Here is a 22,563-nt window from a genome sequence, read left to right on the forward strand (position 1 = left end):
ACACCCACTAATTACCCATCAATCACCCCCTATCACCACCTGTCACTGTTACCCATCAGATCAGACCCTAATCTGCCCCTTGCGGGCACCCAATCACCCGCCTACACGCTCAGATTGCCCTCAGACCCCCCCTTATCAATTCGCCAGGGCATTATTTACATCTGTCCTTCCCTGTAATAACCCACTGATTACCTGTCAATCACCTGTCAATCACCCATCAATCTACCCCTGTCACTGCCACCCATCAATCACCCCCTGTCACTGCCACCCATCAATCAGCCCCTAACCTGCCCCTTGCGGGCAATCTGATCACCCACCCACACCAATAGATTGCCCGCAGATCCGACATCAGATCACCACCCAAGCGCAGTGTTTACATCTATTCTCTCCTCTAAACACCCACTAATTACCCATCAATCACCCATCAATCACTGTTACCCATCAGATCAGACCCTAATCTGCCCCTTGCGGGCACCCAATCACCCGCCTACACGCTCAGATTGCCCTCAGACCCCCCCCTTATCAATTCGCCAGGGCATTATTTACATCTGTCCTTCCCTGTAATAACCCACTGATCACCTGTCAATCACCTGTCAATCACCCATCAATTACCCCCTGTCACTGCCACCCATCAATCACCCCCTGTCACTGCCACCCATCAATCAGCCCCTAACCTACCCCTTGCGGGCAATCTGATCACCCACCCACACCAATAGATCGCCCGCAGATCCGACATCAGATCACCTCCCAAGTGCAGTGTTTACATCTGTTCTCTCCTCCAAACACCCACTAATTACCCATCAATCACCCCCTGTCACTGCTACCCATCAGATTAGACCCCTATTTGCCCCTAGGGCACTCAATCACCCGCCCATACCCTCAGAACGCCCTCAGACCCCAGCCCTGATCACCTCGCCAGTGCATTGCTTGCATCTATTCCCCCCTCTAATCGCACCTTGAGACACCCATCAATCACCTCCTGTCACCCCCTAGCACACCTACCCATCAGATCAGGCCCTAATTTGCCCCGTGTGGGCTCCTGATCACTCGGCCAAACCCTCAGATCCCCCTCAGACCCCCTTCCGATCACCTTCCCAGTGCATTGATTGCATCTATTTTCCCCTTTAACCACCCCCTGAGACAGCCATCAATCACCTCCTGTTACCCCCTAGCACTCCTATCCATCAAATCAAGCCCAATACAACCTGTCATCTAAAAGGTCACCCTGCTTATGACCGGTTCCACAAAATTCGCCCCCTCATAGACCACCTGTCATCAAAATTTTCAGATGCTTATACCCCTGAACAGTCATTTTGAGACATTTGGTTTCCAGACTACTCACGGTTTTGGGCCTGTAAAATGCCAGGGCGGTATAGGAACCCCACAAGTGACCCCATTTTAGAAAAAAAGACACCCCAAGGTATTCTGTTAGGTGTATGACGAGTTCATAGAAGATTTTATTTTTTGTCAAAAGTTAGCGGAAATTGATTTTTATTGGTTTTTTTCACAAAGTGTCATTTTTCACTAACTTGTGACAAAAAATAAAATCTTCTATGAACTCACCATACTCCTAACGGAATACCTTGGGGTGTCTTCTTTCTAAAATGGGGTCACTTGTGGGGTTCCTATACTGCCCTGGCATTTTAGGGGCCCTAAACCGTGAGGAGTAGTCTACAAAACAAATGCCTCAAAATGACCTGTGAATAGGACGTTGGGCCCCTTAGCGCACCTAGGCTGCAAAAAAGTTTCACACATGTGGTATCGCCGTACTCAGGAGAAGTAGTATAATGTGTTTTGGGGTGTATTTTTACACATACCCATGCTGGGTGGGAGAAATCTCTCTGTAAATGGACAATTGTGTGTAAAAAAAATCAAAATATTGTCATTTACAGAGATATTTCTCCCACCCAGCATGGGTATGTGTAAAAATACACCACAAAACCCATTATACTACTTCTCCTGAGTACGGCGGTACCACATGTGTGGCACTTTTTTACACCCTAAGTGCGCTAAGGGGCCCAAAGTCCAATGAGTACCTTTAGGATTTCACAATTTTGTAGACAAAGTAACAGAGGCGCCAGAAGGATAAAAATGGATAAAATGTTTAAAAGACAGGGAGGTAATAGGTGGACTTACCTCCCTGATGCAGACACAAGTAGGAGTCGAGTTTACGACAATTTAACGATTTATTTATATATCCGTTACTATCCGTTACACAGTGTGTCACAACATTTCACTTCACATCACCACAGCAATCCTGCACTGTTCCACATCACTCTAATAGAACAAATTTCGAATGCACACCATGATACCTTTGAACTTTTAAAAAAACAAGAAATGTACTGGATTCAAATCTTAAAAACTCTCACTCCAGCTGGACTCAATGAGCAGCTGGAAAAAATACATTAACACCTCAAGCATTTACAGTCTCAATACGAATTTACTGGTCCTCTCTTTTATCCTATTTTTAGCTTATTTTATACATTTCAGCTATGAGATTGCACGTGTTGTTTTATAATTTCTAATTTTTTAATGTTCTCTTCCTCTGAAAATTGCCTTCCATATGTATTGTATCTCTCACTAGTCTCCTCCCCCCCATTTTCTCCCCCATACACCTTCTTTCCCCCCCCCCCCCCCATCTTTCCATATAACACACATGAAGTATACTATATCTTTTGATTATATGGCTACAACTGTAAGAAATGTATTGATGGTACAAAATTTTACATATATTTTCAAAAAAAGTTTGTACATATAATTTTTCAATTATTTATATATTTTTTATCTACTATTAATTTAACCTTATGTATATATGTATAATTAGACCAAATAATAGCGACCTTAGAGAGTCACTTTAATATGCAACAATCAGGACATCCTGCCTGACTGTTCCTTTTTTTCCCCCCTATCTCTCTTAACCAGCAATATATCACTTTAGAAGAATCTAACATATGGCTAGCACCCTGGTTACCATGACAACGTGTAAACATTCAACCTTGAACCTGCAATGCATTGCATAAGAATGATCATCCACGTAATTGTAACCCAGCCCAAAGTATTTTTTCCCCTTTTTCTTTTCTTCCTCTTTTTCCCCTTTTATTATTATTTTTTTAGTTAGCCCGTTCTCGGTGAAGCTCTATACATCTCTACACGCCTGGCCCCGTTTTTTTCCCCAAACAAACATGGTGGAGAAGCCACTTCCGCGGACGCATGCGCGAACATACGCGTCACACGCCCGCCCAGCCGTCACAGCCTACAACGAGTTGGGTATCCTAAACGCGCATGCGCGGGTGAACGCGGGACACACCCGCACCAGCCTTCACTTCCCACAGTAAGTTTTTGTACATGTCTTAATACTACGCAGGCGCACAGCGTCATATGACGCGACGCCAACACTTATACAACACGAAACGGGCGCATTTACATGACATACAGCCGGAAGGCTTAATCAATTGGTTAACTAGCATCAATTTACCCATTAACCATACTATATTAGGAGCAGCAAAAACGGCAGCAAGGCACAGAGGCGCAAAGCTGACTGAAGCTGCTTACAAGGTAAGACCCTTATTCCATGTGCTCCACTTTTATTCACTCCACTGAACCTCACACATATTACACTTTCTACTTCCTTTTTTTTTATCATTAGCCCTTTGGGCCAGCACGATTACTGCCTATTAATTAATTAGAACTACCCAGTATTTTCCACTTCACAAACACTTATCATAGAACAATAAGGACATTATGCCTGCTGAATTCACTTCACTTTGTTTTAAAGATAAGCCACACACCGGCCTTTTATACATATATTGGTATATGCACACTATATAAACACTAAAAATGAATATATTTTAAATATATGTTTAGCAGGTATATATTTTTTTAAAAAAATACATACCGTATATACTCGCAAGCAAGCCGACCCGCATGTAAGCCGACCCCCCCACTTTTACCCCAAAAAACAGGTAGGAAACGCTGGCCGCGTGATCCCCCCAGTATGTCCCAGTATAGCTAGTATAGTGCCCAGTATAGGTAGGTAGTGCTCAGTATAGCAAGTAAAATGCCCCAGTATAGCTAGTATAGTGCTCAGTATAGCTAGTATAGTGCTCATTATAGCTAGTATAGTGCTCAGTATAGCTAGTATAGTGCTCATTATAGCTAGTGAAGTGCCCCAGTTTAGCTAGTATAGTGCTCAGTATAGGTAGGTAGTGCTCAGTATAGCTAGTAAAATGCCCCAGTATAGCTAGTATAGTGCTCAGTATAGTGCTCAGTATAGCTAGTATAGTGCTCAGTATAGCTAGTATAGTGCTCAGTATAGCTAGTGAAGTGCCCCAGTTTAGCTAGTATAGTGCTCATTATAGTGCCCCATTATAGCTAGTATAGTGCCCCATTATAGCTAGTATAGTGCCCCATTATAGCTAGTATAGTGCCCCAGTATGGGTGGGTAGGTGGGTGGGTAGGTGCTGTCCCTCCCCGCTCCCCCTGCGGCCGCCGCTGCTGCTATTACCTCAGGCGGCGCCGCTTCCTCTATCCCCGTCCTCCTCCGGTAGTAACTCATTCACAGCAGCGCGCCTCTCGCTGCTGTGATGACGAGGAAACCATAGAGAGCGGCTTCCTGTAGCGCGATGCCGTTACTATGGGAACCGCTCTCTATGGTTTCCTGCGTCATCACAGCAGCGGGGGGCGCGCTGCTGTGAATGAGTTACCGGAGGAGGACGGGGATAGAGGCAGCGGCGCCGCCTAAGGTAATAGCAGCGGTGGCCGCGGGGGGAGCGGGGAGGGACAGCACCTATCCACCCACCCACCCACACATGACTCGCAAGCAAGCCGACCCCCCAACTTTTGGCCCACTTTTGGGGGGTCAAAAATTCGGCTTGCTTGCGAGTATATACGGTATATGAATAAGAAAATTACTGTATGAACATATTGTAACAGAATTGTTTGGTGGCTTTGTCTCCTTCTGTCCTATAGTGTGTGATTGCTCCTTGTTATAGCCTGATGAAGTGGGTTGAGCCCACGAAACGCGTTGCGAAATATTGGAGTATATAAATAAATCGTTAAATTGTCATAAACTCGACTCCTACTTGTGTCTGCATCAGGGAGGTAAGTCCACCTATTACCTCCCTGTCTTTTAAACATTTTATCCATTTTTATCCTTCTGGCGCCTCTGTTACTTTGTCTACAAAATTGTGTCCACCCCGGGTGGAGGGGTTTTGGTCCCTTTCTTTCTCATCTACAGAGAGCGACTTCTTACTCCTGAGTGGGGACAGGTTTAATCTCCCCACCTGCTTTTACAGTGGTTACCTGACAGGTGACCCTGACTTGTGAGTATTACTCTAACAATTTCACATATTACTTTCAATTACCAGTACATACTGCACCATATCGGGCTCTCGGTATCTCCCCCCCCCCCTTTTAGGATTTCACAGGTCATTTTGCGACATTGTTGGTTTCAAGACTACTCCTCACAGTTTAGGGCCCCTAAAATGCCAGGGCAGTATAGGAACCCCACAAATGACCCCATTCTAGAAAGAAGACACCCAAAGGTATTCCGTTAGGAGTGTGGTGAGTTCATAGAAGATTTTATTTTTTGTCACAAGTTAGCGGAAATTGATTTGTATTGTTTTTTTTCACAAAGTGTCACTTTCCGCTAATTTGTGACAAAAAATAAAATCTTCTATGAACTCACCATAGTCCTAACAGAATACCTTGGGGTGTCTTCATTCTAAAATGGGGTCATTTGTGGGGTTCCTATACTGCCCTGGGATTTTAGGGGCCCTAAACCATGAGTTATCTTTTATGTTATACTAAATTTATTTGGCGATCAGAAAAATCGAGTATATTGAATAAGCTAAAATTAAGGTAATCAGGAAGTGGGCTACTCAGAGAGAGAGAGGAGGGGCGGGGGGGGGGGGGGGGGGAGGGGAGAGATTTATAGCCAGATAGTCTAGACTGAATAGGTCACCTGATCATAGTTTGGTAGCTAAGGTATATCATACATGACATGTACAGGAAAACACTCACTGCCGCAGTCCATAAAATCTTGGGGTCTATATGAGAAACCACTTTGAGGTTCAAGAGGGTCTCCACAATAACCATGTTCCCAAGGAATCTGTGCATTTACCACAGTACATATACCAAACCTGTCAAAAAACAAAACACAGTTCGTTCATTATTTTAATGCTTCCCACTGCAATGTCTAAACAATGCAAGAAATAGTGTTGCAGCAGCATAGTAGTAATTCAACCCTACGATAAAAATGGATGCTGCTCAGTCTGTTAGAAAAACTGGAGCTAACATATAGACAGAAAGTAAGTAAGTGTGGCTGTTTCTCATAGTTTTGACATGCACCTCACCTGTTTTTAAAGAAAACTAACATCCACAAATTTGTCATACTTCTGACATTCTTCCACAGTAGCATAACTACAATTAATGAAGCCCCCAGCAAAACTTTGATAGGGTTCGCTAGTACTCACACCCCGTCCCTTGGCTCCCTTCGGTGACATTCACTACCTGGGGACCCATCTTACAAGAGTCATCAAACAAGTGTGGCCTTCACCATCTTCACACAACAAGTATAGCCACAAAACCACATGATCTGGAGGATGGTCCCCTGTACCGGAAGTAGGGAGCAACCCACAGCTCTGCCCCCCCCCCTGCAGTCACATGGGCTGCTCCCCATAGTTACATCCCTACTCTTACACACTTATAGACCATATAACATGTCAAGGGATGCAGCTGCAGCCACCACTGAGAACAGGTAATGGTGCAAGAAATCATAGAGGGAGTATTATTATTATTTTATATACAGCCAACATCTTCTGCTTCGCTTTAGAGAGTACACAGTCATGTCACTAACTGTCCCCCAGGGGAGCTCACAATGTAATACTTACCATAGTCTTAGTCTAAGGACAATTTTAGGGAGGAATCAGTTAACTTAGCAGTATGTTTTTTTGGATGCAATAGGAAACAAACACAGGGAGAACATATAAACTCTATACAGATACTGTCATAGCTCTAATTTTAACAGGGAAAATCCCAGTACTGCAAAGAAAAAGTGCTAGTTAGTATGCCACCAGGTGGAGCCAAACTCCCTGGAGACTGCAGAGGTTACAGAATTTCAAAAGAAGCCACTTTATTTTGTAAATTATCTTTATCCAAACCAAAGCCTTTCCAATGCTTCAAAACCCTTTTTCCTCAGGGTGACCATGTAGAAAGGCTGGTTGGCACATTTTACATGATCCTTGTATAGTCTATAAGTTTGTTTGCTGGTGTGCACATACTTGTGACCCAACTTTTCTACCGAAAAGCTTTGCAGAACTGCTTTTGCCTGGCACTGTCCAAGAAAATGTCCAGAATGAAATTAAAGTGCAAATATGAGCAGTACTTTTGGAACAATGTCTAGCAAGGTAACAGTAAAAAAGGGCGCAGGAGGCTAGTGGACAAATCGGGCGCCGCCATTCACTCCCATAATAAATATCGTTTAATGGGCGCCCGATAGGAAAAAAGGGCGCCGGAGAAAAATAACGTTTTAAAAGCGGCGCCCGGAGACTTAATGTTTTATTACTGCTTCTCATGATTACACATTATTTAATGATTTATACATTTTTAAATATTATTTTTAAACGAAAAACAGTACAATATTTTTTTTCAAACATTATTTTTAAACGAAAAACAGTACAATTTTTTTTTTAATTATTTTTAAATGAAAAAACCAACAGGGGGGTCTTAGGTTTAGGCACCAACAGGGGGGTCTTAGGTTTAGGCACCAACAGGGGGGTCTTAGGTTTAGGCACCAACAGGGGGGTCTTAGGTTTAGGCACCAACAGGGAGGGGGTCTTAGGTTTAGGCACCAACAGGGGGGTCTTAGGTTTAGGCACCAACAGGGGGTCTTAGGTTTAGGCACCAACAGGGGGGTCTTAGGTTTAGGCACCAACAGGGGGGTCTTAGGTTTAGGCACCAACAGGGGGGTCTTAGGTTTAGGCACTAACAGGGGGGTCTAGGGGTTAGGGGTAGGTACAGGGAGGGTTACTTAGGCACCAACAGGGGGGGTCTTAGGTTTAGGCATCAACAGGGGGGTCTAGGGGTTAGGGGTAGGTACAGGGAGGGTTACTTAGTAAAAAAAATTTTAAACGTTATTATACGTTTCACTATTTAAATGAAAGATTAACGTTTTTACAATTGCCGATTTAATGCACATTATTTAATGATTTATAACTTTATAAAACATTAATTTTAAACGAAATACAGTACAATACATTTTTAAACGTTATCCATGCTTATCGTTTAAAACCCCGCACCCTTTTTTCCCAGCGCCCCTTTTTAACGTACGCGTCTAGCAATGCTTTATAACATCTCTTCTGTATTTATTTCATGAACATTATTACCATACTGCTGGATTGCCTTTACCTATGGAATTGTTCAGTAAGGTTGTATTCTTTTATTAGACGGGTGGATGGGCGGCTCATGGCAAGAATCTCTTCTGTTATCCTAAAACCAAAGATGTAACATTCAGATAAATACGTTATGTGTTTAAACACAGTACCCACACTAAACAAAATTTCAAACATGCTGCACTTGGGAGTCGGATTTCCTATCTCTTTTGTTTTACTTAATATGACAAGCTAAAGAAAAACTTATATAAAGCTATACTGTACAGTACAGGTCATTTCATATATGTATAAAATGTATATGTATAGTAAAGTAAAAATGTATGCCCTCTTCATTATTTCCTTTGTTTTTGCCTATTAATAATTCTTAAATGCTTTTGATATTAAAAAAAAGAAATAGTAGAATGCAAAGACAACCTGAATAAGAACAGTACAACATTTGTGAATGATTATTATAATTATTGAAGTAAAAAAATTCATTAAGATTCTCATCACCCTTAAAACTTTCACTAGGCCACTCCAAAAAACTTACATTTTCCCCCCCAGCAATTAAGAGGTGAACTTGCTCTTGTGTTTCACATTATTGTCCTCCTGCATAACTTAAAGGACAACTGCAACAAGAGGGATATGGGGCACCTGCTGATTCTCTGCCTTTAATACTTTTAGCCATAGCCCCTGAACAAGCATGCAGCAGATCAGGGGTTTCTGACATTAAAGGGAACCTAAACTGAGAAGGATATGGTAGTCTGATGATCGAAAGGCACAGAGGCACTGCATCTATCTGCACAACCTCAGAGTTACTCCTGCTCTTGTATTTGCCTGAGGAAGCGGGCTTGGGACTGAAACGCGTTGCATAAGTTTATGTGGCGTACTGATTAAATATATATTTTTCTGGATACCATATATGGTAGTTGTGTCATATATATTGGGGAGACGGACCCACCCCGGTCCCCCAATGTTTTATTTGGTTTTAATAGACTACTAATTTTTATTCTGCTTGCGCCTCTGTAACTACTACAAATGAGAAGGATATGGATTTTTCCTATTAAAATAATACCAATTGCCTGACTCTCCTCCTGCTGATCCTGTGTCTCTAGTACTATTAGCCACAGCCCCTCAACAAGTATGCAGATCAGGTGCTCTGACTGAAGTCGGACTGGATTAGCGGCATGCCTGTTTCAGGTGTGAGATCCAGATACTACTGCAGCAAATTGGTCAGCAGGAGAGTCAGGCAACTGGTATTGTTTAAAAGGAAACATCCATATCCCTTCCAGTTTAGGTTCCCTTTAGGCTGCTTTCACAGTGGGACGTTACAGGCGCACGTTAGTGCAGCCTGTAACGCAGCCCACCGCACAGTAATGAAAAATCAATGGGCTGTTCACAGTGCCCACGTTGCGTTACAGTGTAACGCTGCACGTTCTGGGAAAGTGCAGCATGCTGTGCGTTATACTGGGCTTTTGCTGCGTTAGACTGCTTGCACATATGCTCAGTGACTAGCCACATGGCTAATTAATATTCACTGCACTGTGGTGACGTAACCTGGACTCCTAGTGTTGTCCGGATCATGAATGAATCGTCCATTTGATCCGGATCTTTTTTTGTGAGTCAAGTCATCCGGATCATCACAATGAATGATTCGGTTCACAGTGGATGTCTGTCTGGAAGAAACAAGAACATACAGAATGTACAGTGCAGGGAAAGTCGTGTCCTGCTAGTCATTTCACCCCCAGTCTGCTTCCCTAGTAAAATGATTTAAATGATTCGGTTCAAAGATCCGGATCTTTTCAATGATCTGATTCTAATCATCCGATTCCTTGAAAAGATCCGGACTTCCCATCACTATTCTGGAGCAGCTGTTCTATCAGTATAGATAGAACGAAAACAGCGCACCAAGAGTTGCATAACGCGGCTCAATCTGACGTCCAACTTCAACACCACCATGCGTTGCGTTAGGGGCACGTTAGGCGACCTTAACGTCGCCTAAAACGCAACGTCTTGGTGTGAAAGAGGCCTTATTGTCAGATCTGACAAGATTAGCTGCATGCATGTTTCTGGTGCGATTCTGACACAACTGCAATCAAACAGACCAGCAGGCTGAGCTTTCTATGCACTTTAGGAGTACAATTTCATGATAGCCTCTCTTTACTAGTTTTTTTTTAAATTTTCTCAGTTTGGAACTGATGACTTCCATTTTTTTTACTAGAAATGCAGAGTTTTACAGATTGTTTTGTTACCCTTTCCCAGCAAATACTTTTTAGAAACTTTCTCTCCCAGGTATTCTGGATTTTTTTTGGGGGGGAGATCTCTTAATATGAGAACAGGGCATTAGTGAGAAACTAACCATAGGCTGACTAAGGCCCTGGCAAAGGTCATAGTTTAAGAAGATACTGGAATGATTTGCATGGATGTGATTATAATTTTGGTAACCTAAGTTATAGAATTATTTGTCCTATGTCTTTATGGAGTCTCACTGACTCTTCTACATTCAATGCGTGAGCTAGCTCTTACTATGCTCTTTTAACATTATTCTGCTGCTGCTTTTGAGTTGCAACTACTAAACCCACACTAACTTTATGTTTGATTTTTATCAAATGCTATGCATGTCACAAATAGGGTGACTGGAGTGCATCCCAATATTATATAATATTATCTATATCTAAGAATGCATTCTCATACTACAAAATGGAACATGGTACTATGGATGTTACACCTGAACATTTGTCTGTCTTACCAAGAAGAGTATAGGCCTCGAATCGCTTGTTGTTCTACAGACCAGCATTCAGGACTTTCATAGCGACATTCACGGCCTCCACATGTAAGTGAACAAATTAAATGAGGGGGAACAACACGGACAATCCGCTCTCTGGTTTGTGAATAAGACGGACGGGGTTCTTCTCTGGAAGATTCCATCATCTGAGCAGTTTAAAGGGATTAAAAAATATATCACATATACATTACCAATTAAATTATGAATACTGGCTGGAGATTAAGTTAGACGATTTGATAGTATTTCGTCTAAAACAATCAATATGGCAAATATAGAAAAATTAAAATGACAGGAAATGTCATCAGACTGTGGCTTTTATGAGTGTACATCAAAAAGTGAAAGCAGTTTGAAAATGATCTGGTAGCAACAATTGACTGAAGCTGATAAAATACAGCTTGTTCACAGTGGCTTATAAATACTTCCAATATGCACAATGCAGTGTTCCACCATTTGTCCAGTTGAAGCCAAGGTTAAACAAATGTGAACTCTCCACTGTGGCATTACATCATTGTTAAGCAACGCGCTGTAGTTAGGTTTCATTGGGCAGAGCATACTGGTCCCCTGAAAAGTGACTAGAGTTGCAAGTTCATCTTTGACAATGGGGTTAACAACTTTGAGAGCGTACAGTTAAAACAACACCATGTTTATGGCCTCTTGCACACTGCACGCGATTCCGTTTCAGATTCCGCTTTTTAATCTGTTTTTACATCCGATTCAGATTCCGATTTGCAGTGTGCAGGGAGCAAACTGCAAATCTGAATCGGAATCGTAAGTAAAAACTGATTAAAAAGCGGAATCTGAATCTGAATCGCTTGCAGTGTGCAAGAGGCCTTTGGGTGTTTAATCCTGGCACAGCATAGATTTAATTACACTGGCTCCATGCATTCCCACCGTGACTGCTTGTATGCACCACCACTAACTGTAAGACAATCACAGTGATCACAGAGTGAGAATTATAAAATCAAAAAAATGCTCTGGTCCTTATGAAGTCAGAACCAGGGGCGCCACCAGCATACAAGGGAGGCACTTTGGGCCTCACTGTACAGGGTGTCCTTGCTTTGTTGCCAACCTTTGTGCGGCCTCAGTAACTTACGTCGTAACCCGTTTCAGCGCGGACTCCTTTCCCTTGTGCTCTCTTTCTGTCACTGCCCTGTCTCCATGGTAACCCGGCGGCTCCTCTCATGACGTCAGATGGAGGTAACCATGGAGATAGGATGCGGGGAGGGAATAAGAGTGCGGGGAGAGCAGGAGAGCGCAGCGATAGGAGGTCGTGTTGGAACGGGCTTACATAAGTCACCCTTGAACCTATACTGGGGCACTTTAATCCAAAATTTCATACAGCGCTCATATGTCAACAACAATCAATATGATTTATATTACTAAGACATATACAATGTCCACACCAATATGGTGTATACTCCGGATAAACAATGTGTGTCACCCAGTTCCTGAGACTATGGGTGCGCTCCTAGAAAAAAAAGCTTGAGTAAGTCCTTCAATATAGATATAGGCTATCATTCATGAAAGTGCTGTCGGTATGGAGAATCAGTGCGGGAAAACACAGCTGGCGGTGTTTTAGACTTCTGGGTGGGCATTCATAAAAAAGTATCCATGTGCGGTAGCAGTGCGGAGATTCCCAGAACTAGGCTGGCGGTAGGCAGGCGGTAGGCTTGCTTAGACACGGAAGCTGCGGAGTTGATACATTTCTCCGTATTCCGCTCTGCTGCAGCTGCCTGGGAGGTCTGTGTGTCTCCATTCACTTACATTGGTATCGCCACATCAGAGGGAGCGGTACTTCCCGACCACACACCGCTTGCGGTGATCTTTATGAATTAACATTTTGCTACATTTGTTCCGATAATCACCGCATAAGGCTCCCTGCACACTGCAAATCCGTTTTCCGATTCCGATTCCGTTTCCGATTCCGTTTCCGATTTTCCTTGAATACATTCAACAGAAAAACGGATCAAAAAACGCAGCATGCAGTTAAGATTAAAAATCTGAATCGGAATCGGATGTAAAAACAGATTAAAAAGCGGAAATGGAATCTGAAATGCATGCAGTGTGCAAGAGGCCTAAGGCGGTGATTTATCACTCTGCTCGGTAGTGTCATTTTTTCATGCGGAAAGAGCTTTTATGAATGCTGACTTTGCTAAGTGGTCAGTAAAGTCAGCTGTTTTAAGCATTTCCGCATGCGGAAATGCTTTATGAATGATAGCCATAGTCTCTGTACCAGGTCAGCGCTTCAAACCATAAATACACTCTGTGGAAATTGCACCACCACCAGGAACACCCTGAAGGATCCACACTCACCAATGCTGGTGGGCCAGGTATTACAGTGGCCTTATTGCACCTCTGGGGTATTTTCAAGGCTCCCCACACCCTGTGGCTGGTCTCTCCCAATCCAATTTCCCTTATATCTTCTTAGATCAAGTTATACCTCAATGCAAACAAGCACTATCATTGCGCAGATATCAGTTCTAAAATGACATTTTATTAAAAGGTTCCACTCACATGCCATCAGCTATAGGTAAGCCTATGGAGTATTGGAACGGGCTCCACCCCGTGCAGCCTCCCGGGCTGGCCGCCGTATCGATGTCACTGGGGTCTCGCTCGCTCCCTCACGCCACCGCGTCCCACGCTCCGGCGTATGTTACTTCCGCATGTTGCTCCTCCCTATCGATTTCGTCATAAATGACTCATTCAGGGGATGGAGCCACCATGCGGAGATCCTGTATGTATACCAGTCGGCTCCTCCCCGCTCTCTACGTCAGGCCGCCACCCGCGCATGCGTACACCATGCGTTCCTCCCATCGCGTCATGTGTACATGTCATGCGGACATGTCACGTGTACTGGCCGGCCTGCGTCCCTGGCGTCCCACACGCCTCTTTTGCGTTTCACAATGCGTTCCGGAGCCCGGGAGTCTGCAACCTCCTATCCAACTTTATTAAACCATGTCCTCCTCGGACAGCCTTATTGTTACTTAAAACATTTTAAAAACACTGTGTAGGACTCATAACATTATAAATCCCCCACATCTTATACTCTTACATCCTATACATATTACCATATACATTATTATTGCACTTTATACTTCATCGCTACTTTCACATAGCTATCACATACTATCTACTATCCCCCTAGGAGTGGAGCATCCACTTCTCCACAAGCTCTTACATCATAATGAATTAATAATAATAATAATCCGAACATTTATATAGCGCTTTTCTCCTGTCGGACTCAAAGCGCTCAAGAGCTGCAGCCACTGGGACGCGCTCAGGAGGCTACCCTGCAGTGTTAGGGAGTCTTGCCTTATACTCCTTACTGAATAGGTACTGACCCTAGCCAGGATTCGAACCCTGGTCTCCCATGTCAAAGGCAGAGCCCTTAACCAGTACTCCATTCAGCCAAAACCATGTATTCAGATTTAGTTTCTTCTTATGTGGCTATCAAAATTGCATATGTCTATCTATATATCCAGCATTTTTCATTTCCACTCCCACCTAGCCTAGTGGTCCATGCTCATCCCATGAATGATCCCTATTACCTCTGCACCCTACTGGTTAATAGTGATGGTTGTCCCTCCGCTCTCATCAATAAAGCAATTCAGATCCACCTCTACATTTAAACCCTTTGGTTGCATAGTTTCAATTTTAAAGATCCACTCCGTCTCTTTTCTGGATATAAGCCTAATCCTATTTCCCCCCCTCCATGGTATACTCACCTTTTCAATAGCACAAAAGTTAAGTGCACTTGGATCCCTGTCATGCACTCTCCTGAAATGCTCAGAGACACTATGTCCTCTGACCCCCTTTCTTATATTTCTAACACGTTCAGCAATTCGGTCACTCAGTTCCCTTTTGGTACGACCTATACAGGGCCGGTTTAAGCAACAATGGAGCCCCAGGGCAAAATAAACCTGGGGGGCCCCCAAACAGATACCCCTGAACAAAAATCGGCATTAACCTCCTTAGCGGTAACCCCGAGCTGAGCTCGGGGTAAGCCGCCGCGGAGGATATCTCAGCCCCTGGTGGGGCGATTCCTGTGCTGTAAATTCCTGTACGCGCAGCCAGCACTTTGCTAGCTGCGCGTCCAGCTCGATCGCCGCCGCTCGATCGCACGCTGCGGCGGAAGAGGCCCCCCCCCCCCCACCAGAGCCCTGCGCAGCCCGGACCAATCAGTCCCGGGCAGCGCAAAGGGCTGGATCGGATGGGTTTGATGTCAGGACGTCCGCTGACGTCATTCCGATCGTAGCCATGGCGACAGGAGAAGCCAAACAGGAGATTGCGTTCTATACGCGATCTCCTGTTTACTTTTGTTGCCGGTGGCGATCAGACTAGAGGGACACATGCGCCCTCTAGTGGTGTTTTATGTAGCTACCACTCAGGTAGCTACATGAAACAAAAAAAAAATATATTTCAAAAAAAGTGCAATGCAGCCTCCTTGGCGGAAAAATTGAACCGCCAAGGAGGTTAAGGTACCTTTTTTGCAGCTGGTATAGTCAGGGTGTGAAGCCCCAATTGGTCGGAGCTCCACATTCTGGCTATCCCAGCCTGCATGGGGGACAAGGGGTTAAAAAGTTTCAGGAGGTGGGACCCCACATAATAAAAAAAAAAATTCCCACACTCTAAAGATAAAAAAAAATTGGGAAAATAGGAAAAAATTCCAGGGATCTTCATACAGCCATATTGCGGCTGTATAGCGATCCCTGGCCAAAGCGCTGCGGCTGCGTATAGACCCCCTGGAAACCCCTTCAGGAAATTTATTGCTCTTTCTTTTGATGAATTTAAAATTACACTACCGTTAGGTTTGCTACTAAAAGGGACATTTATTGCATTTAAAAGTATACTTTTTTCCTTCAAAACTTTAAAATCGATTTTCTCAAAAACTATAAGGTCTTTTTGAAAAATTGTTTTTTCCTCTTATTCCCAATGATCTCATTAACAAATCCTGCAAATTTTGGGTTTCTAGCATTTAAGGTGGATTTGCTATTAACCATTAAAGTCAGCCGGTTTTTAAATGTGTATTTTTTTTCCTTTGAAACTTTAAAATCGATTTTCTCAAAAACTATAAGGTCGATTTGAAACATTTTTTTTCCTCTTGTAGCCACTGGGGCCCCTACAAGCTCTGGGGCCCTGGGGCAATTGCCCCCTTTGCCTCTATGGTAGCGCCGGCCCTGGACCTATATACTGTTTCCCACATTCACACCAAAGTAAGTACACTACCCCCTTGGTGTGACAGGTTATGTTCTGCTCAATTTTAACCACTTGCCGACCGCACGCTTATACCGTGCGTCGGCAAAGTGGCAGCTGCAGGACCAGCGACGCAGTACTGCGTCGCCAGCTGCAAGCTGATTAATCAGGAAGCAGCCGCTCGCGCGAGCGGCTGCTTCCTGTCAAATCACGGCGGGGGGCTCCGTGAATAGCCTGCGGGCCGCCGATGGCGGCTCGCAGGCTAAATGTAAACACAAGTGGAAATAATCCGCTTTGTTTACATTTTACGGCGCTGCGCCGTAAGGCAGATCGGCGATCCCCGGCCAATCAGCGGCCGGGGATCGCCTCCATGTGACAGGGGACGTCCTGTCACTGGCTGCACAGGACGGATAGCGTCCTGTGCAGCCCGGATCACCGGGAGGGAGAGGTAGGAGAGGGAGGGGGGTGAATGTCGCCACGGAGGGGGGCTTTGAGGTGCCCCCCCCCCGCAACTAGCCTGCACGCAGGAGCAATCAGACCCCCCCTGCACATCATCCCCATAGGGGGGAAAAAAGGGGGGCGATCTGATCGCTCTGCGTGCACCCTGATCTGTGCTGGGGGCTGCAGAGCCCACCCAGCACAGATCACAACAAACAGCGCTGGTCCTTAAGGGGGGGTAAAGGGTGGGTCCTCAAGTGGTTAAAAGATCTGCCATTATGAAAGGACACAAAACAGTCTGTTCTCACCCCTCTGGCTCCCCTACAAGAAAAACACCCCCACACGGGAAAAATCCCTTTCTCTGCCATGATACCATTCTCGATATTTGGGGTGGGTTCACACAACTAGGAGCCAACATATTCTTCAAAATACTCGCTCTTCTATATATCATTTTTGGTTTATCTGGCAATAATTTTCTTAAAGTGGGATCCTCCAACAAGATTCCCCAATGTCTCGACATAATTCTCTCCAAATTTCTGTGTTGATTACTGAAATCTGTTATGAACGCTGTTCGATACTTCTGTTCTTCTTCCCCCCTCCCCCTCCTCACCCCTAACAATTCCCCAATGTCTCGACATAATTCTCTTCAAATTTCTGTGTTGATTACTGAAATCTGTTATGAACGCTGTTCGATACTTCTGTTCTTCTTCCCCCCTCCTCACCCCTAACAAATCCCCTCTATCCCTCCTTCCCACCTCAATCATGGTTCTCTGTGGATCAACCTCATCATACCCCTTCTCTACAAATCTATTAATCAAAATTTGGATGCTGGATATATAGATAGACATATGCAATTTTGATAGCCACATAAGAAGAAACAAAATCTGAATACATGGTTTTCATTGATAAAATGTTATTGAATAGTGTCATGTAATTAATTATGATGTAAGAGCTTGTGGAGAAGTGGATGCTCCACTCCTAGGGGGATAGTAGATAGTATGTGATAGCTATGTGAAAGTAGCGATGAAGTATAAAGTGCAATAATAATGTATATGGTAATATGTATAGGATGTAAGAGTATAAGATGTGGGGGATTTATAATGTTATGAGTCCTACACAGTGTTTTTAAAATGTTTTAAGTAACAATAAGGCTGTCCGAGGAGGACATGGTTTAATAAAGTTGGATAGGAGGTTGCAGACTCCCGGGCTCCGGAACGCATTGTGAAACGCAAAAGAGGCGTGTGGGACGCCAGGGACGCAGGCCGGCCAGTACACGTGACATGTCCGCATGACATGTACACATGACGCGATGGGAGGAACGCATGGTGTACGCATGCGCGGGTGGTGGCCTGACGTAGAGGGCGGGGAGGAGCCGACTGGTATACATACAGGATCTCCGCATGGTGGCTCCATCCCCTGAATGAGTCATTTATGACAAAATCGATAGGGAGGAGCAACATGCGGAAGTAACATACGCCGGAGCGTGGGACGCGGTGGTGTGAGGGAGCGAGCGAGACCCCAGTGACATCGATACGGCGGCCAGCCCGGGAGGCCGCACGGGGTGGAGCCCGTTCCAATACTCCATAGGCTTACCTATAGCTGATGGCATGTGAGTGGAACCTTTTAATAAAATGTCATTTTAGAACTGATATCTGCGCAATGATAGTGTTTGTTTGCATTGAGGTATAACTTGATCTAAGAAGATATAAGGGAAATTGGATTGGGAGAGACCAGCCACAGGGTGTGGGGAGCCTTGAAAATACCCCAGAGGCGCAATAAGGCCACTGTAATACCGGGCCCACCAGCATTGGTGAGTGTGGATCCTTCAGGGTGTTCCTGGTGGTGGTGCAATTTCCACAGAGTGTATTTATGGTTTGAAGCGCTGACCTGGTACAGAGACTACATTTATACTGGGGCACTACCTGTACCTGGCTACCTATACTGCAGCACCTATAGTTTGCTACCTATACTGAGGGCACCACATGGAACTGGCTACCTATACTGCAGCACCTATAGCTCACTACTTATACTCAGGGCACCACATGTACCTGGCTACCTATACTGCAGCACCTATAGCTTGCTACCTATACTGGGGCACCACCTGTACCCTATCTCATATATTAATTGGGGACTACCTGTATTTTGCAAGTTATGGGCTGCTTGGGGCCACCAAAACCTTATCTGTACCCATGGTCAGAACAGCTTAGTACTTAGGAGGTTAAAGTAATCCTGTAACTAGATGGATATTGCCATATTTATTTCCCTTTAAGCCATGCTAGTTGATTGGCTGTCTTTTTAATCATATGTCTGTAATACTTGAAGACACTGACCATGAACAAGTATATGGAAAAGGTGCTCTAACTAAAGTCTGACTACACTAACCACGTTTGTTTCAAGTGTGTGATTCAGACATTGTTAAAACTAAGAAGTTCAGAAAGACAACACCTCTTATGTTTAATAAGCATTGGATCCATTTTACTCACAATAACCTCAACCAAGACCTGTATGGGATTAGGTAGTATTTTTGCCCATTTAAACACAGAAAACATTTGAATATTTAAATTTACAAATGCTGCAGCAAGTGGCAATACTCTACTATATAGATAAAATTAAAAAAATTTTACGTCTTAAAAGTGTTTTTGTGTCCACAGGCAACACTCATGGATCCACAATGTCGTTAATTGTGCATTGACGGACATTAATCCCAGTACATTTGAATGAGGTTAGTTATGGCTTCTTATGAGCTGAGTCAAGGTAGGCTTTGATCAAGCATGGGGAAAATTACATTTATAATGAGAGTTCATAGCCAGAATGGAGATGGTTAATATCAGCATAGTGATATGGAAGGGGTTGGTAGACAGACATGTAGATAACCATGATGGAAAGGGTTAATAGGAACGAGTGTGCACTAAGCAGTTAGCAAGGCTGGCTCCCTTTGGAGTCCTCAAGTGACATATTTATCTCTTCCTGACCTGATGTAACCTCCTTCAAGGAAGAACCATCATAAGCTGACTAGAAGAGCCTGAAAAGAGCACTACTACCATGGCACATGTAAAATGTAAGCCTATGGAAAATGCACACCCTCTGAGTAGCAATACCATACTCACCCTCCTGCTATGCCACATTATTTGTGAGCAAATGGTGGTCATGGGGAGGACAAAAATACAATCAATGAAAAAATGTTGCTTAGCAATCCCTGACTACTTAAAGAACACTTAAGTCAGGAATAAAAAAATCAGTTTTACTTTCCTGGGGCTTCTTCCAGCCCCCTGCAGCCGTCCCGTGCCATCGCAGTCACTCACAGAGCCTCCGGTCCACTGCCACCAGCTAGTTTTATTTTCGCTGAGAGGCCCTGACAGGGAGTCGGCGGGCTTTCTGTGCCTGCGCAGGCCTGACCACGCGTATCCTTTATGTTCCTGTCCTCAATAGCGTCCTGCACAGGCACAGGACGCTATTGCGGATGGGTACACAAATAAAAATACGTGTGGCCAGGCCTGTCAGCGAAAACAAAACTAGCTGGCAGTGGGGGACCGGAGGCTCCGTGAGTGACTGCGAGGGCATGGGATGACTGCAGGGGGCTGGTAGAAGCTCCAGGAAAGTAAAACTGATTTTTTGTTCCTGGCTTAAGTGTCCCTTTAATGTGTGGGCACCTAATAAGGCCCAAGGGACAAAGACCTCTGGCCCAACAGGTATCTGAGCTCAGGGTTGACTTACTAAGGTTGTAGAAAACATGAGTGATGGTCTATTAGGTTGCAAATATTTCCAGCCCTTTCCCAGGTCTCCTTAGAACATAGAGGAGTTTGCTGAAAGGTTAGTAAGATTAGTAATAGTAAGATAGCAGCTGACATGTCATGTCTGCTATACAAACTCAACTTAATTAAGCTTTCAGCAATTCTATTTTCCAGTATTTCTTAGATGAAGGTTTAAAGTTGTCTGTTCTTAGGTGGCAAAATATTTCAAACATCCAGCCCTGGTTTGCCAGACCATTGATGTTCTCCAGTGTTTTACACTGTTCTCTCACCTCAGTAAATCAGCCTCTGTGTGTATTGTGGTCCATCTATTTTCTCTTCAGTTTGTACTGCGTCTTTCTCTCAGAGCTCACCTCATGCGACATCTGCTATTGTAATGCAGGATTTGTAATGTAGGTCCTTATACTACAGTCTAGTGACCTTTCGTTTTAACAAATGCTTTCCCAGTGGACAGTATTCCAGTCACATGACCACCATCACATTCTCCTTATTTTAACACATGAATACTGAAGGTTAGGAACATGCAAGATTTTACCCCACCAATATTTATACTTTTTTTTTAAACTGTATTTTGATTACAGGGTAGAAATAAATCAAAACTGTCATGTACTTTTGTGTAGTCTTGTTTAGACCTTGTGCCAGATGTAACCGTGTATCTTGCACCAATTATGTCCCCCTGGTGGCCAACAGTGGTGAAGGGGGGAGCAAAAGCAAGTTTATTACCAGCCATGGTAAGCCACTGGTCAAAACAACACATGGTCCCATATGCAATTCACTTTTTCTCCTGAGTTTTCTCCTAGGTGATATTTTCACAACTTGTCATAAAATGCAGTTTAAGCCCCCAGCAAGCAAGAAAATACTCAAAGTAAATTTGATAGTACTTTTTCACCATCTTTTGGGTACTTTTAATTGTAAAATACTGAAAATGTATTTTAAAGAAAAGATGAAAATTATCTCCTAGGAGATAACTCAGGTGAAAAAATGAATTGCATGTAGGCCATGATGTGTTTGGATGAACAAACTGCATCTCATACTAATACAACATAAAGGTGTGAACAGTTATTCAACTTACATCATTCCCTTTCAATTGGTGTTTAGTAGGGAACAATTTGAAGAGATCTTACAAATATCAGTTTTCTGCTATCATGTAGGAATTTCTTGCCCTGTTCTTTCAACAGTATTTATTTTTTATGTGGCTAGTGGATTCAAAGCTAAACCACAGGTTATGGACACTAATAACTAAACAACAATTAATAGAAAATTATGGTAAAATAGAGTAATGTCACATACAGAGTCTATCAGCTGCTATTTGAAATGGCAAACAGACGTCCTCTAGACAACTTAATCCCCTATTTAAATAAAGCAACAAACAGAATCCTTGATCGTCTCAGAGATTAAATCTTATTGGTTTCTCTTATTGATTGCGCCACTGTTGCTCCAAATGTTTGTTTTTAACCATCCTTGTACAGAACATGCTGATAGCATGGTAATATTTCACCACCACCAGAATAAAATATTGTCCAACCCATAAAGTAACGTTCTAAAGTACATGGGTTGTTCTCTACATAACACAGTCTACTTTATAAGAAATGTAAAAATGTGTAGCATTATATATAGAAAACAAAAATGCTACTGTACCTGATGTGGGTGTTTGCAGGGATTCTCGTGTTTCCATCATAGCACGTTCCACACAGAGAACTACTTCCAGATGATCTTAACCTGCTTCTACTAATCTCCTTAGCATAATACATTAGCCTTTAGTTTCATCTGCTCATTACTTGCATAATCGACAGTCAAATGTAATGCATTTAAGAGACTGAAGTAAAATATCATATTTGCAGTGATTTAGCAGCAGCACTGAATTGAACATTAACTATTTTTTGGCAATTTATGAAAATTCGGAGAGAGCATAAGTTGCACTAGGAATAAATTTAGTCAGCCCAGTCCTTTTTCACATAATCCTACTACAGGATGTCAACACATAATCTAAACGCCAGTACATTTCTTATTCGCCTCAAAAATGAATCAA

At 43.5% G+C, this 22,563-nt stretch overlaps 2 protein-coding genes across 6 annotated transcripts in view; one reads left to right on the forward strand and one right to left on the reverse strand.

The window, feature by feature from the left end:
* TYMP (thymidine phosphorylase) overlaps positions 1 to 9,070 on the forward strand; it is a 98,828-nt gene extending 89,758 nt beyond the window's left edge. For all 4 annotated transcript variants that reach the window (XM_068275889.1, XM_068275888.1, XM_068275890.1 and 1 more), the window contains one exon: positions 8,934 to 9,070. In XM_068275889.1, coding sequence (XP_068131990.1) covers positions 8,934 to 9,044 — 111 coding nt within the window. In that variant the 3' untranslated portion in view covers positions 9,045 to 9,070. The remainder of the gene's footprint in view (positions 1 to 8,933) is intronic.
* Positions 1 to 22,252, reverse strand: part of LOC137563447 (protein tyrosine phosphatase domain-containing protein 1-like) — a 40,312-nt gene extending 18,060 nt beyond the window's left edge. For both annotated transcript variants that reach the window (XM_068275886.1, XM_068275885.1), the window contains exons 1-4: positions 22,173 to 22,252; positions 11,119 to 11,300; positions 8,407 to 8,487; positions 6,022 to 6,140 (exon numbers count right to left, since the gene is read on the reverse strand). In XM_068275886.1, coding sequence (XP_068131987.1) covers positions 6,022 to 6,140; positions 8,407 to 8,487; positions 11,119 to 11,300 — 382 coding nt within the window. In that variant the 5' untranslated portion in view covers positions 22,173 to 22,252. The remainder of the gene's footprint in view (positions 1 to 6,021; positions 6,141 to 8,406; positions 8,488 to 11,118; positions 11,301 to 22,172) is intronic.
* Between the last annotated feature and the right edge of the window lie 311 nt (positions 22,253 to 22,563).

The sequence above is a fragment of the Hyperolius riggenbachi genome, chromosome 3, assembly GCF_040937935.1.
Source record: "Hyperolius riggenbachi isolate aHypRig1 chromosome 3, aHypRig1.pri, whole genome shotgun sequence".
Taxonomy (NCBI): Eukaryota; Metazoa; Chordata; class Amphibia; order Anura; family Hyperoliidae; genus Hyperolius; species Hyperolius riggenbachi.